Source organism: Colias croceus, chromosome 24 (genome assembly GCF_905220415.1).
Source record: "Colias croceus chromosome 24, ilColCroc2.1".
In the NCBI taxonomy this organism is placed as follows: Eukaryota; Metazoa; Arthropoda; class Insecta; order Lepidoptera; family Pieridae; genus Colias; species Colias croceus.
The window spans coordinates 6937232-6951708 of record NC_059560.1 but is presented as its reverse complement, the minus strand read 5'-3'; the positions used below and the strand labels follow the sequence as shown (position 1 = coordinate 6951708).

The following is a 14477-nucleotide window of genomic DNA, read 5'->3' as shown; positions in this document are numbered from 1 at the left end:
TTTCAAATATTTATTAAAGAACGATTGAACAAGACAAAATAATTAATTTATTTAGCAATTATTTATAAATAGGCACATTACTAAAAAGTAGTAAAAATCTATACTCATATAATAAAGCTGGCGTTTGAACGCGCTAATCTCGGGAACTACTGTTCCGATTTGAAAAGTTCTTTCGGTGATAGATAGCCCATTTATTGAGGAAGGCCATAGGCTATATATCATCTCGCTAAGACCAACAGGTGCGAAGCACTGCGAGTAAAACCGCGAAGCACCAGTTACATATATTACGAGAACCATAAAAGCTATATTTATTTTATTAAAATTCACAAATCGCCATTGCCTGTTATTAAACTCTAAAGAATCTAGAATATTTTTAAATAAACACTATATTTTATTAATAAGATCACGTGGCGAACCACGCGGTACGATTTCAAGTATAACCACTTAGGTATATTGCTTACATGACGTAGACTTTGTGCTAAAACATTGTCTGTTACAAAAATAAAGTCATAATTATTTGCATATTTATTATAATATCTTACTTCCTTACTAATATTAAATGCGAAAGTGTGTATGTTTGTTTTTCATTTCGCAACATAGTGATTATATAGAACGATGTTTGTGTCTAGAGATAGTTAAGAGGCTAGACAGTGATATGGGCTAGTTTTAATCGCTGAAAAAGAATTTTTAATGACCACACAGGTGAAGCTGCGGGCGGAAAGCTAGTTAAATATGAATATTAAATACTAGCGGTCCGCCCCGGCTTCGCCCGTGGTACATATTTCGCAATAAAAGGTAGCCTATGTTCTTCCTGAGGGTCTAAAGATTATCTGTGCCAAATTTCATCAAAATCGGTCCAGTACTTTATGAGCCTATTCATTACAATCAATCAAACAAACAAACAAACAAAGTTTTCCTCTTTATAATAATATTAGTGTAGATGCAATTGGTATAGTGTTCTTACTGTACAGAGCCATAGAGTGATATATTGATAATAAATACCTACAGTTTTGCTGGTTGGAGCCCACGGCTTCACTCGGCTAAAAACTCTATGAATCCAGACCATCATCTATCATCTATCTCTAACAAGTTTATTCAAATGTTGTTTAGAAGTTATGGCATAATTGCGTAACAAACATCTAATTATTCGCATGTAAGTAAGCAATAATAATAAAGTTGAAATTTTAATAAAAAAAAACTTATAGTAGAGAGAGTAGAGACAGACAGATTTATGTTTGTCGAAACTAGGTAATCTTTTTTTTATGTTATGGGGAGGCAAACGAGCGGGCGCACTGCCTGGCGGTAAGCAGGTTGCGTCGCCCATAGACCATAACAAAGGTTATGGTTGTTGCCTACCAGAGAGATATAGGAAGGATTAAGGGATTTGGAAGGAGTTAGGGAGAAAGGGGCGAGGATGGGAGGGATTAAGGATAGGAGAGGAGAGAATGGGTTGGGGATAGGAAGGGATGTGGGCCTCCGGACCCCTCACTCACCGTACGGAACGCGACAGTAAACTGTCACTATGGCGCCGATATTCTGCGAGGATGTGGTACCTTCCCCGGTGCGAGCGTGGCCCAGTTCGTGCCGAAGCATGCTCGACTCCCAAGAATCTCCGCAATTACTGATCCGATCTTGTTATTTTCACTATAAGCACATATGTAATATATCAACTTCTCGTGAATTGTATAGAACCACAGTATATAGAACTTTATAGAAGCACATAACATACATACAAATAATAAGACAGTTAATATGTATTTAAACAACTTAATAATCGAATGAAATGCGTCAGAAAATCTTTTGACACTTCCCGACTGATTTAACTCTGATTTTAATCTCCTCTCATTTTAAACCATAAAATATGGTTTAAAAGCTTTGTTATCAAAATTTTATGAAAATTTAGAGATGATAGAAAAAAACGTGCAGAATTTTTATGTTTTTACAAAATATACATATTATTATTACATTTACCACTTAACCTAATAATATTTTAAATAAAAAAAATTATCCCGGCACATAATATTACACAAGCTGTGCCCCGCGGTTTTACTCGCATTGCTCCGCTCCTATTGCAATTGGATGATATACAGCCCCATAGCCTTCCCCGATAAATGGGTTATCCACTGTGGTTATCCAACTATGAAATAATTTTTCAAATCGCAAGCTATCGATTGCTGCAAAATGCTTTTAAGCAAACAGACAAATAAATTCTATAGATTATAATCTTTTCTTTATGGTTATTGTCGAATTTTGTACAGTGGCGATTGACTACTATTATAACCAAATTATAACGCTCGCATGGTCACTGCGGTCAAAATTCAACCTTCAAATTTGAATGACACTCATGTGCGTTCCACTGCACGTATCGCGATGAAACATACATACCAAAATCTGCATCGTGATACGGAAATAACAGATATAATAGTAGATAGGTATATAATAAACAAATAATTAAAACATATTTTATGGAGAACTAGCTTCCCACCCGCAGCTTCGCCCGCGCTGTCAAAGAAAAACCCGCATAGATCCCGTTCCCGTGGGATTTCCGGGACAAAACCTATCCAATTTCCCGGGGTAAAAAGTAGCCTATGTCCTTTCTCGGGTATTAAAATATCTCTATACCAAATTTCATGCAAATTGGTTCAGTAGTTAAGGCGTGATTGAGTAACAGACAGACAGACAGAGTTACTTTCGCATTTATAATATTAGTATGGATATAGGTTACGTCAATGCTTAGAATCTCATATCCCTGAGTGGATATTTCATTTTATACATAAGTTAGTTTTCTTTTAGTTATTGAAAAGTTTCACAATCTTTGTTTAAAGGGAAAAATAAGTAGGTACCTACCCAGTTTAAAAGGAAATATAAATTTTAACTCAAAAGATAAATATAATGGCTACTCCTTTAATTATAGCAATAAAACTATAATGGGTACTGTTGAATCTTTTGTTGTAAGTTAGGCCTTAACCTGAATATTTGAATCAATTTGATTTTATCTCAAACCATTCAGTTCTGTTTTTTTTATCTATTTTTTATAACACTTATTTTATTGAAAGCAAAAAGTATTTTTTTCCTTCAAGGCTTACTCTACATTGGTATTTATGAGTTACGTGCCTTTATGCATTGTATCCTTGGTTTTAGAGAAAAATATTTTTTTCAGGTAGGTAGGTACTTAAATCTCTATAATCATACATCCATACAAACTTTCACATTTATAATATTAGTAGGATTAGTAGGATGAATCCTTATTAGCCTTGGTCACGGCATCACGCGCGAACGGCTGGACCGATTTCAATAATTATTTTTTATAAAATTCCTTGAAGTACGAGGATGGTTCTTATGAAGAGAAAACGTAAACAACAAACGTACCCCGAACGAAGCCGGGGCGGACCACTAGTTGTTTTAAAATTTTGATGTTACAGGTACTGTCAAAGAACTTTTTTATATTTTTGTTTAAACTATCTATGTACAGAGCAACTTTATAGAACTATATCTAATAAAATAATTTATTATATAAAGACGTTAGCTCACAAAAGAGCTAAAGGAAATGTCCAGCAGGATAATAATGTCATCGGTATTTAGTTGAACTGGGCTGGCTAGATGAAAAAATATCTGGTATTTACCTGAAGTGTGGTTAAACTGATGCCTAATTAATTATTTTTTTCGTAAAATAAGATTACATCAAGTTATTTTTTGTATTATCAATTTTCTGCTAATCAAATGATAAAAAACTACAATTTATATTAATTAAAAAAAAAGAGAAAGTCGTAATTATCGGCTAATTCATATTAATTTATTAATGTATGATTAACAATACAATATTCCATATATAAGAGAAGAATAACCCGGAGTCAATTAAAAGGGACAATACCTATATGAAGGTCAGGAATTTTGTTTTCCTGTTTGTATTTTAAACGAGTAAAACAAAGGATAACACATACTATACATATATACAAAATATTTTCCTTTCAATGGTTTTAGTATACGATTAAAAGCTTATTATAATTCATAATAATTTGATTATTATTTTACGTGCATTATTTAAAGTTTTACTGTAATCATGGTTAAGTCATTAAGTACATTGGTATTAGCAAAAAGTGAATGGTTATAATCGAACCGGCGACCCGTGCAAGTGTGCCAGACCTTGGGTCGATCTTTTGTTTATCTCGTGTTTGTCTGTTTGTATGCTGGTGTGGTCAACTATTGGTTTGATTTTTTTTATTTATGAGCATTTTAATGCTATAAAACTAAAAATTTTAACTATTCCACACATGGACTCGATTATATAATTTGAGTCAGCCCTGATTGTTTTTGTTTGCTTTAAATTTTTTCGTAGAGCTTCTTATATTGGTAGTTACCAACATTTTATTTAATTATTTTAAATTTGTATGCTTGATAATAATTAATAACAAACAAAACCAAACAATGTCTATTATTACAACGTTAGTGCACAATTAAATAAACTATAGTTTAAAGATTATGATTTTTCGTAGCAAATTACCCAGAAAATAAATAAATATTTGTGAGTTCGTAACTTATATAACTTGCACAATAAAACAATAAATCACAAAACAATTGCTAAACCATAAAAAAAAACAAAGATCACTCAATAAAAGGTTGACGACTTCTTATTCAAATGAGCCGTGAGAATTGTAGGAAGATGTACTTCGAATTGCAATTTACCATTTAGATACATGAAGATAAGCGAAATAATGCTTAGAATAAGATTTATATGAAAACTAGATTTATTGAAAACTAGCTGTGCTCCCTGGCTTCGCCTGTGTTACACTGTATACAGTCGTAAATTGGTAGTAGCAACTTAGAAACCTTCGTGAGCTCATACACACTTTGCTGAAGATCGTCACATGTTCAAATGCATAGTTTACGATTCTTTTATGGACATATTATAGACAAATATTATAATATGTCCATATATTATTTTTTTATACAAATTATATTATGTAGACAAGTTGTGTCCTTTTCTATGACATTTAGGTACTACCATTTTACCACAATATACAGATACAACCAGTAGGGAAACTTCAAACAACACGTTCGAAATGGCTCACGCACACAAGCAAGCGTGTTTACGAGGATCGTAAGGATATTATGATAATTGACAGATATAAGAATACCCTTAGACACGCTTGCTTGTGTGCGTGAGCCATTTCGAACGTGTTATTCGAAGTCTCCCTACTGTTTGCATCTGTATAATGTCATTTTACTATGACACAGATCACTTCTAGTTTAAGAGTCAGCGTACATAGCGTAAGATATACTGTTTTGGCAAAATAAATATTTTTTATGACACAGATATCACACAATTGTTTATATAATACTTTTTATACCCAGTAATATTTTGGGATGTTTAAATATCCGATGTGAAAAGTTTTCGCAAAACTTACAAACAACATCCTGCAGATAATAAATACGAATATAGTTTAAATACGATAAAACGAATTATCTAACTAGGTGAATGAGTACCTAAGATTATAATAAAATTTATTATTATTACCTACATTTAATTCAGGTGACCGACAATAAATTGTACAGAGCGACAGAATAAAAAAAAAAAAAAACTAAACACTAATATCAAATTTTTATCATTTAAGAATCGTTAAAATCTGTGTTATAAAAAGTTATCAGCGAAACAAGAAAGACAATTTCGAATATTCTCCTAATTAACCTACTTACAGAAAAGAGGCTATTTATCATAAAAATAACAAAATGTATTCAAATAGACGCGGAACTTTGAAACAAAAAATTAACTTCTTCTAATTATAACATAATAATCTTTCATCACGAAAACCTGTAGTGATTTAATAGTCAAATAAATCTTGAACCGTAATCTATACTAATATTTTATAGCTGAAGAGCTTGTTTGTTTGAACGCGCTAATTTCAGAAACTAATGGTCTGATTTAAAAAATTCTTTCGGTGTTAGATAGCCCATTCATCGAGGAAGGCTATAAGGCTATATATCATCACGCCAAGACCAACAGAAGCGGAGCCACGCGAATGAAACCGCGGGGCGCAGCTAGTAAAATATAATATATCCGACTTCAATATCAAAAGCGAAAGTAGGTATGTATTTTTTTTGTTTATCTGTCTGTTCGCAATAAGCTCATAAACTACTGTATCGATTTCCATATTGTTCCCTTGTTGATAGCGTGATTCTCCAGGAAGGTATAATTTGTTAAGATTTAGACAGCTGGCGGAAGTACAATAGATATTCTATAGTTATTTCCGGCAAAATAATGGTAAAATACTCATATGCCTAGTAAAAAAATAATAGGCTTGCAAAAAACTGTTTATATATTCGCGTAATTATTATGATATGGTAATTCTAATTATTATTATAATATATGTACCAATTCGCATATCTGGTATGCATCTAAAACTTCCTATAAAATTATTTAAATTTAATATTTTATCATGTTGGTTAGTCATCACTCATCACTTATAATAATTATGGAAATGTCGGTTTAATACTGTCGGGTAGTTTTTATGCCGGTATAACCCAGGCAAACTTGAGGTAACGTGCTTGTAGTAGAAATCAATTCAGGTATTTACTGTAAAAGATAGGTACTAATATAAAAATCGAACTATTTTTTGTTTGTTTAGGTATATCTCGCGATTTCGTACAACGAATCCTTTAATCTTTTAATCGCATTACCATTAGAATGTTGCATATGTACACAGTAACAATTTTTATCCCGTATCAACCCAGGCAATGCTGGGCCAAGCTTGTGAAGTTTAATTCATAAATACTTAGTGTTGCAATTAATAGGTACTAAGGGCAACTGGGTTGCAACTAATAGGTAGGTAAGTATAAGTAGTAGATATAAATAGTATTTTGCAAAAAAATCGTGAAAGGTTTTAATTCTGTGCTATGGCCAGTTAAAAAACCATTTGACATACAGCAATTAAAAATTTTAACATAATTAAGTTCTAACGCTTTAAAAGTAAGTGGAAATCGAATGTAATCACGATAAACAACAAGTATCACACGCAGTTATGTAAAGAAAAAATGTCTCGATAAAATAAGGTTTTTGACCCGACCTTGACCAACATGCCGTGCGTTGAACGTGTTTTATAGCTTCGCGAACTTTTTGTGAAGTAATTATGGTGATTATAAACAAACAGATTGAGGGATACTATTTATTTTTACGTATTCGCGTTCTTTATTGAAAATACTTCATTTTGATACACCATTTGATAGGTTCTGGAGATAAAAATATTTGAAGTGTAGGCGCAAAATCTTTTATGTATTTCAATTTAATGTTTTCGGAATATTAAAGCTAAATTAGCAATTAGGAAAAATATAGAGTTTAAAATAACTGCATACACAAATACACTGGAAAATTGACTTGCAGAGTGGTTGGCTTTTCTCCGGCCCGGCCGCGGCGATTGTGACGACATCACTCATCTATTTCTGAATCGACAAAACTATATGCAATTTTTACTTATAAAACGTATAAGTTATTATGTTTATCTCATGAAGTGCTCGTTCTAATTGAAGTATTTAGCTTTAAAAGTTTAAAAAATAACGCTATGACACAAAGCTGGTAGCTAGATGTCCAATCCATACTAATTAGGTATTATAAATGCGAAAGTAACTCTGTCTGTCTGTCTGTTACTCAATCACGCCTAAACTACTGAACCAATTTTCATGAAATTTGGTATGGAGATATTTTGATACCCGAGAAAGGACATAGGCTACTTTTTACCCCGGGGAAATGGCGAAATCCCGAAAATCTCACGGGAACGGGAACTATGCGGGTTTTTCTTTGACTGCGCGGGCGAAACCGCGGGCGGAAACCTAGTCTTCTATAATTTGAAGGATTCGACATTATTCACTCTTCCTAATGTCTCATTTGGATTGTTTATCAAAAGTGACTATCAACGCCCAGCCCCAACCCTAAAATCAAATCCGTCCAGGATCGTGCTAAAATTTGGTATGCAGGTAGATGTTAGGACGTAAGCATCCACTAAGAAGATTTTGATGGGATGAAAGTTTGTACCATGAAAATTTATCTTTTCCACGCAGGCGAAGCTACAGCTGGCAACAGCTAGGTAAGCCATATACTTGAAAGGACCTGTAAATTTTGTAAATTCACGGTCAAAAACAGGTGTCATTCAGCTCCATACAAAATCCTTCACACACTCGTACCTCGAACTCGGCCGGTTTATTTACCTTAATTTAAAACGAACATTAAATATTGTGCGTGCCGCCTAAACATTACGCAACTGAAGGCTAACCGTGCTTTGGTTTATGATTGCCTCTTACGAAACTATTGACCGCTTTAATAACTGTTTTGTGGAAAATTCAACATTGTCTTTTAAGCTATTGCATAGCTTCTATCGCGGGCCTTGAGCGCGGGGACCGAATCCAGAAATTCCGTAACGAAAAAACCTCACGCTCCCCACTCCGACGGGCTCTGAGGTGTGGCTTGAACCGCGGCAGTCTCCGAGTGCCACACGTCTTTTTTTATTTATTCTTTACATATTCGGAAAACAGCAGCACCAACACAACTATTACAATGGTTTGACTGTGAAATTAAAAAATAAGTTTGATTGTGTGTATTTTTATTCAATAGGGGATTATTAATTGTTGTTTGCTTGTACTCAATAAGCTCTGAAAGTATTAGACCGATTTTGGTAAATTTAAAACTGGTAGAAAGGTATAGTTTTGTTTAAATAATATTAAATCACAGTAACATATATCCATAATAAAAAATAATTTCCAAATTCCATCGCTTGGCATTATTATTTTAGTTTCTTCGCAATTTTGAACCGTCATAATACATACAAAACATTGGAAAAGGGTTTCTCCCTCAGTACTTAACGAGTATTGGTTAACGAAAATATAAGTGTCTAAATTATTAATCTCAGGTTTTTGGAGTCAGTTAAAAATAGTATTCAATCGTCATTAAAATCTATATTCTTGAACATGTTATTTCTAAAATAATTGAGAGCAATAAAACGTTAAATAATTGCGTTGCAGTTTTTAACAAAGTTAAATACATAAGCCTTGAGTTGCAATTTTATGAGTACATGGTTAAAGCCAGTCGCTTTAATTCTACTACAAGTGATAACTGCGTTAAAAACAACCGACTTCAAACTTGCACTAGCAACATTTACAAATACATACAAAAATGCTCATAAAATAAAAACTAATGGGCCTATCCGAATAAAATTTTTATGGGACCAATTCGACACCATCGCGCATCGAACAAAAAAAGAATCACGTAAATCGGTTCAGAAACCTCGGAGTAATCGGTGTACATACATAAAAAAAAACATACCGGCCGAATTGATAACCTCCTCCTTTTTTTGAAGTCGGTTAAAAAGTACTATTTAACTTTTATAAATGTATTTACTGATTTATGAAAATTCTTTTAAAAAACAAATCGTACGTGGTTACCGAGTAATGTTTCTTTTATTTATTTTTTATCACGGGGGTACCGAGGCATAACTAAAAACACAGAAAGTAGCTGTCAGTTTGGTAATTGGAGCGAATTCACAAAAATATATAAATAAAAAACAAATCAAGCTGTTGAAATTGATATTTTTGGTTTTATGGCATTCAAATGCTTTATAAATGGCCGTAGATAACCAAAAAGGATCCAACCCACAAAATGTTACTTTTGAGTTATTGAAGTTTGAAGTTTAACCTGTGTTTGTTCATATAAAGACTTGCTTGTGTTAATTGCTTCTTAAGGAAAAGTGTGTGTGTCAATGTATATTTTATTCTTACAAACAAATTTTATTGAATTTAGTTTTATTTCTTGAAATATTCAGCTAAATGTGTGTTAGGATCCTTTTTGATAAAACCTATTTTCAATTATGATAAGTGAATTTTCATTTCGCAAAAACGATTCAAAGTAGCTAATTGCTACTAAGATCCTTATTTTTTTTTTATTTCGTAAATAAAACAACTAACTTTCAATTTTTTTTTTCATTATTTATATAAAACATATTAATTCTATCCGATTTACTATTCTTCTTCGTGTGCAAAGTCCGGTTCATCGCCATATCTACATCGTCATGAAGTCTTGGATTGCCCCCTTGGATTGATTTATAGAAATCCAGGCAGTATTTAGATAAATAGTCAAAGATTGACTCCAAATCGTCTAATTGGGCTTTTCTTTAACATTTGGCCATAGTCATTGAAAATCATTATCAGATACCTCCGAAGATTTACCTTTCGAGCCCGCCCATACATACAACTTTTGCATCGACTAAACTGATCTGTCGAGCTGTATTCTCCTCTTGAATTCAACATGACTAAACTGTTTAGTCGATGGAGGTGCGCATACAATCGATTTCAGTCTTAATAATTTATATCCCCAACAAACCTTACAGTCTTCTATAGGCAATTCTTGAATGAAGGTAATAAAGATCACATGAGCGCGTGATCGATAGTTGTGCGAGTAATTTTTTTTTTTGTTACTTCGACATGTTCGTCAGCTTCGTAAATTTTTTCAGGTATTTTCGAAGTGCTTCTATTTTAGAAAAATCGGTATAAAAAAGGCAAAGATGTGTGACCCGATCAAGATACTTGGAGTGTGAACTTAATGCATGCCTAACGCCTCAAGCTTTAAATACATAATATTCAGTCTATCCAAATGTTCTGAATCGTTTTTGTTATTAAACCAGTATACATTTCTACAAAATTCAGTTTAACAAAAGAGATCCATGCTTTCTGAATCTTTTTAGTGATTTATCTATTGCATCATAATATCATAAAAATTAAATATCTAAAAGGATCCACATGCTTTTGGATTTTTTTAAACATTTTAGTTTTGTGTTAGTTTCTTAGACTGAGCGTTTTACAATATGATCCAAGAAGAATGGATTGTTTTTACGAAACTAAAATATGGCTTCTCCATACATGTGGGTTGGTACCCAGTGTCAATTTAACGTCAAAATATTCATATTTTACTTGGATTGTTTTTGCTAATCGAAAATATAGACCTAGACGAGCAGTTTGGTATATTTAACTCATTTTCGGTCATGTTGTGGGTTGGATCCTTTTTGCTTATCTACGGCCAAATATAAATTTATAAAGAATAGAAAAAATTCGATCACGAGGCGGGACTCGAACGCACATCCTTTCGCGCCATTCCGGGGCGGATGCCTGACCAACTCTAAATTTTTTTCTATTCTTTCAGTTTTATGCTGTGGTTTTATGTGTCTAAGGGACACACTGCGCTGAATCAAGCTGTTTACAGTACCCTGCATTCCAGTTAAAAAATAAACTATAATTGAAGAACAATAAGCATAAAAAATGCATCAATTATCATAATTGAATTATGTACTCTTTGTCATAAAACATTGCATTCTTCCCATGTAGTTGCAAATCATAAAAATATTATTATTTTGCGTGTAAATAACAAAATTTAGGTCAGAATTATTAACAATAATTATGAATGACAAGTACATGATTGATTGTTACTTGTCAACTTTGATTGCAATATATTTTAATGATATTGGCCATTGTTATTAGTGTCCAAGCATAAATATTAACTATTAAAGGTAACGCACTTGGTACCTATAATTATTATTATGATAAAATTGCAAATTTTATGTTATACTTAGATGACCTAGAGATGCTAAAATGTTGAATTATTTAAATTATTATTTTGAATTACCAACAAAAGATGGCAGGTTTATATTATACAGTAGTGCTTATTATTTTGAATTACCAACAAAAGATGACAGATTTATATTTAGTGCTTATTATAAACGAGAACAAATTTACACAGTTAATTATCGTGGAAAAAGATTAGGTACTATAATTTATAAGTATGTAAAAGCTCGAAAAACATAATATGTACTGTGTACATATTTAGGACACAAATATAACAAATAAAGGTAGAATGTATAGGCATAAAATAAACTATACATTTTTTTGGAAAAATATTTATACTATATAACCGAAATACAATTAAATATTATTTCTAATGCGGGAAATTTGGAAAGTTTCATTTTTTACTATTTTTTTTAAATATTGGGCTTTTGTTTGTTGTTTTTATAGTAGTGTAGTTTAAACGTTTATCTTTATTTACAGTAAAAATGGGTTCGCTACCACGAATGTCCGTCGTGACGGGCGGCCGGGTGGCCGTGCCGGCTGCGCCACTTCCCAAACACCTGGAACTGCTGGCGGCTGGAGACAGAACTGCACTGGTTTATTCAGGTAACATTATATTATATTACCTTAATACTGTTACCGTAGCTTACTATCGTAGTTTAAAGAAAACACGAATATCATCCATTTCCATCCTTCAAATATTCACTAACACATTGGTAACGCATATATCTTTAAGATACCTTTTAAGTATTAGTATTAAGTTCTGTTGTTTGTCTTCTCATTTTACTTTGATATTTATTTGAAACTATGAGTGTATCTATAATAATATTATAAAAAGGAAAGGTTTGTATGTATGTATGGTTTTCACGCATAAACTACTGGACCGATTTTGATGAAATTTGGCACAGACAATCTTTAGACCCTGAGAAAATGTACCACGGGCGAAGCCGGGGCGGACCGCTAGTTTACTATATTTTAGTTGTGCTATCCGCGAGGGGGGCTAGTGATCTGTACTACAGTTCTTTCACAGACCTATTTCAGACACTAGTCCTTAACAACGAAAATGCTACATGATTATACAGTTATAATATTGTTCGTTCGTAATAGTTTTAAGTTGTGAAGGTAAATAAATGAACTTTTTATTTTTAATTTTTTCTGTGACGCAAAGAAGCCGCTCCACACAGACAGTAGACAAAAAAATGATGGCTCGCGTTTTTATGTGTTACTTTCATAAAAACATAATTTTAGCAAAACAGCAGATTACATGCAGATAAAACCTTAACTAGAAACTACTCAAACCCAAAATAACTTTAGGTATATGTATCTGCAATTACAATCTCTCCATAACAGACAAAAAAGCATCGAAATCGTTTTATTTTTAGCGTAATAATCACGTAACAAACATTCATTAATTCTATATTCGGAATTTTGATAAAAAACCTATCTTTATATTTCGTATAGAAGGTTGAAAAAAAACTATTTTGAACAAGATTTCTGCTCCGGAATAAAAAGTATAATTAGTCCATCTCTTTTTCTGGGTCCATCTCTTTTTCTGTTTCAAATTTCATTGTATTCGGTTCAGTCATATTTGAGTGAAAGATTAACAAACATCCATCCATCCTCAGAAACTTTCGCATTTATGACCACTTTAAACGGACAGATTTAATTCAAACTTTGTAGGTACACTTATCAAGGATCGATGACAAGACAATAATTTCATGAGTTTCGGTTTGTAAACTAAATTAATTATTATTTATATAGATTATATTTTATCCCAGATGAAACCTGCAACATCCGTATAAGCTATTCCGAGTTAGAAGCCAGATCTAACTCGTTAGCGAGAGCTATATGCGCACACGCAAGGCCGAGAGGGTGTAACAGGGATCAAGATTATGTGATCGCTGTATGCATGCAGCCTACGCATAAGTACCTATGTTTTTTATGTTTAACAAATCAGGTTTTTTAAATTGTCTTTATTTATGAGATTACATTAAATTAAATTAGAAAGTCTTAATTTTTTATTAATTGAAGTCCTAAAAAATTGTTTTTGTTATGTATCGTATACCTCAAAAATAGAAGATATCGTTTAGGATTTAATAACTCAGCCCCCGGAATCACAGACACAATAAAAAATTTATTGTGTCGTGGACCGATCCGGCCGCTTGGGGCTCAATTGGTTAAAAATGTGCCATTTTAACTTAAACAATTTTAAATAAATTATGTATCAGTCTTAAGATTTGCATCAATTGTAATTTATCAAATAGTATTTACATTTACTTGAAAACGATAAATAAAAATATAGGTACAATGAAAATTACAACTAGATTTTACTAGTTTATTCCTACAATATGTATATTATTTTCAGCACAATAATAACACTATTAGCGATATGGAAGGCAGGCGCAGCGTATGTGCCAATGGAGCCCAGTTTCCCCCAAGCAAGAGTGTCGCATATTTTGAAAGATGCACAACCCTCTTTGGTTATTTATGATGATACCGGTAAGTTTGGTTTTATTGTTGTATTTTTATTTTTTACGTTGTTTCGTTTGCATTCTATATAGTTATTATAAATCTCCATACATCTTCTTATATATAAAAATGAATCACAAAATGTGTTGGTAAGCGCATAACTCGAGAACGGCTTAACCGATTTCGATAATTCTTTTTTTATTATATTCCTTGAAGTACGAGGATGGATCTTATGTAGAGAAAACGTAAACATGTACCACGGGCGAAGCCGGGGCGGATCGCTAGTAATATTATAAAAGTATGATGTCAAAATTTTGTTTGTAATAAAACTTAAATGATTATTATCACTGTAATCTTGTGTAATTTATTTTGTCTATTTTAATTTATTGTTTTCAAAATTTCATCAACGGAAA

At 32.5% G+C, this 14477-nt stretch overlaps 1 protein-coding gene across 1 annotated transcript in view; it reads left to right on the top strand.

The window, feature by feature from the left end:
* LOC123702703 (tyrocidine synthase 3) overlaps positions 1 to 14477 on the top strand; it is a 40230-nt gene that overhangs the window by 12694 nt on the left and 13059 nt on the right. Inside the window, exons 2-4 of the mRNA XM_045650482.1 lie at positions 12076 to 12201; positions 13374 to 13521; positions 13961 to 14094. Of these exons, the coding sequence (XP_045506438.1) occupies positions 12081 to 12201; positions 13374 to 13521; positions 13961 to 14094 (403 nt within the window). The 5' untranslated portion in view covers positions 12076 to 12080. The remainder of the gene's footprint in view (positions 1 to 12075; positions 12202 to 13373; positions 13522 to 13960; positions 14095 to 14477) is intronic.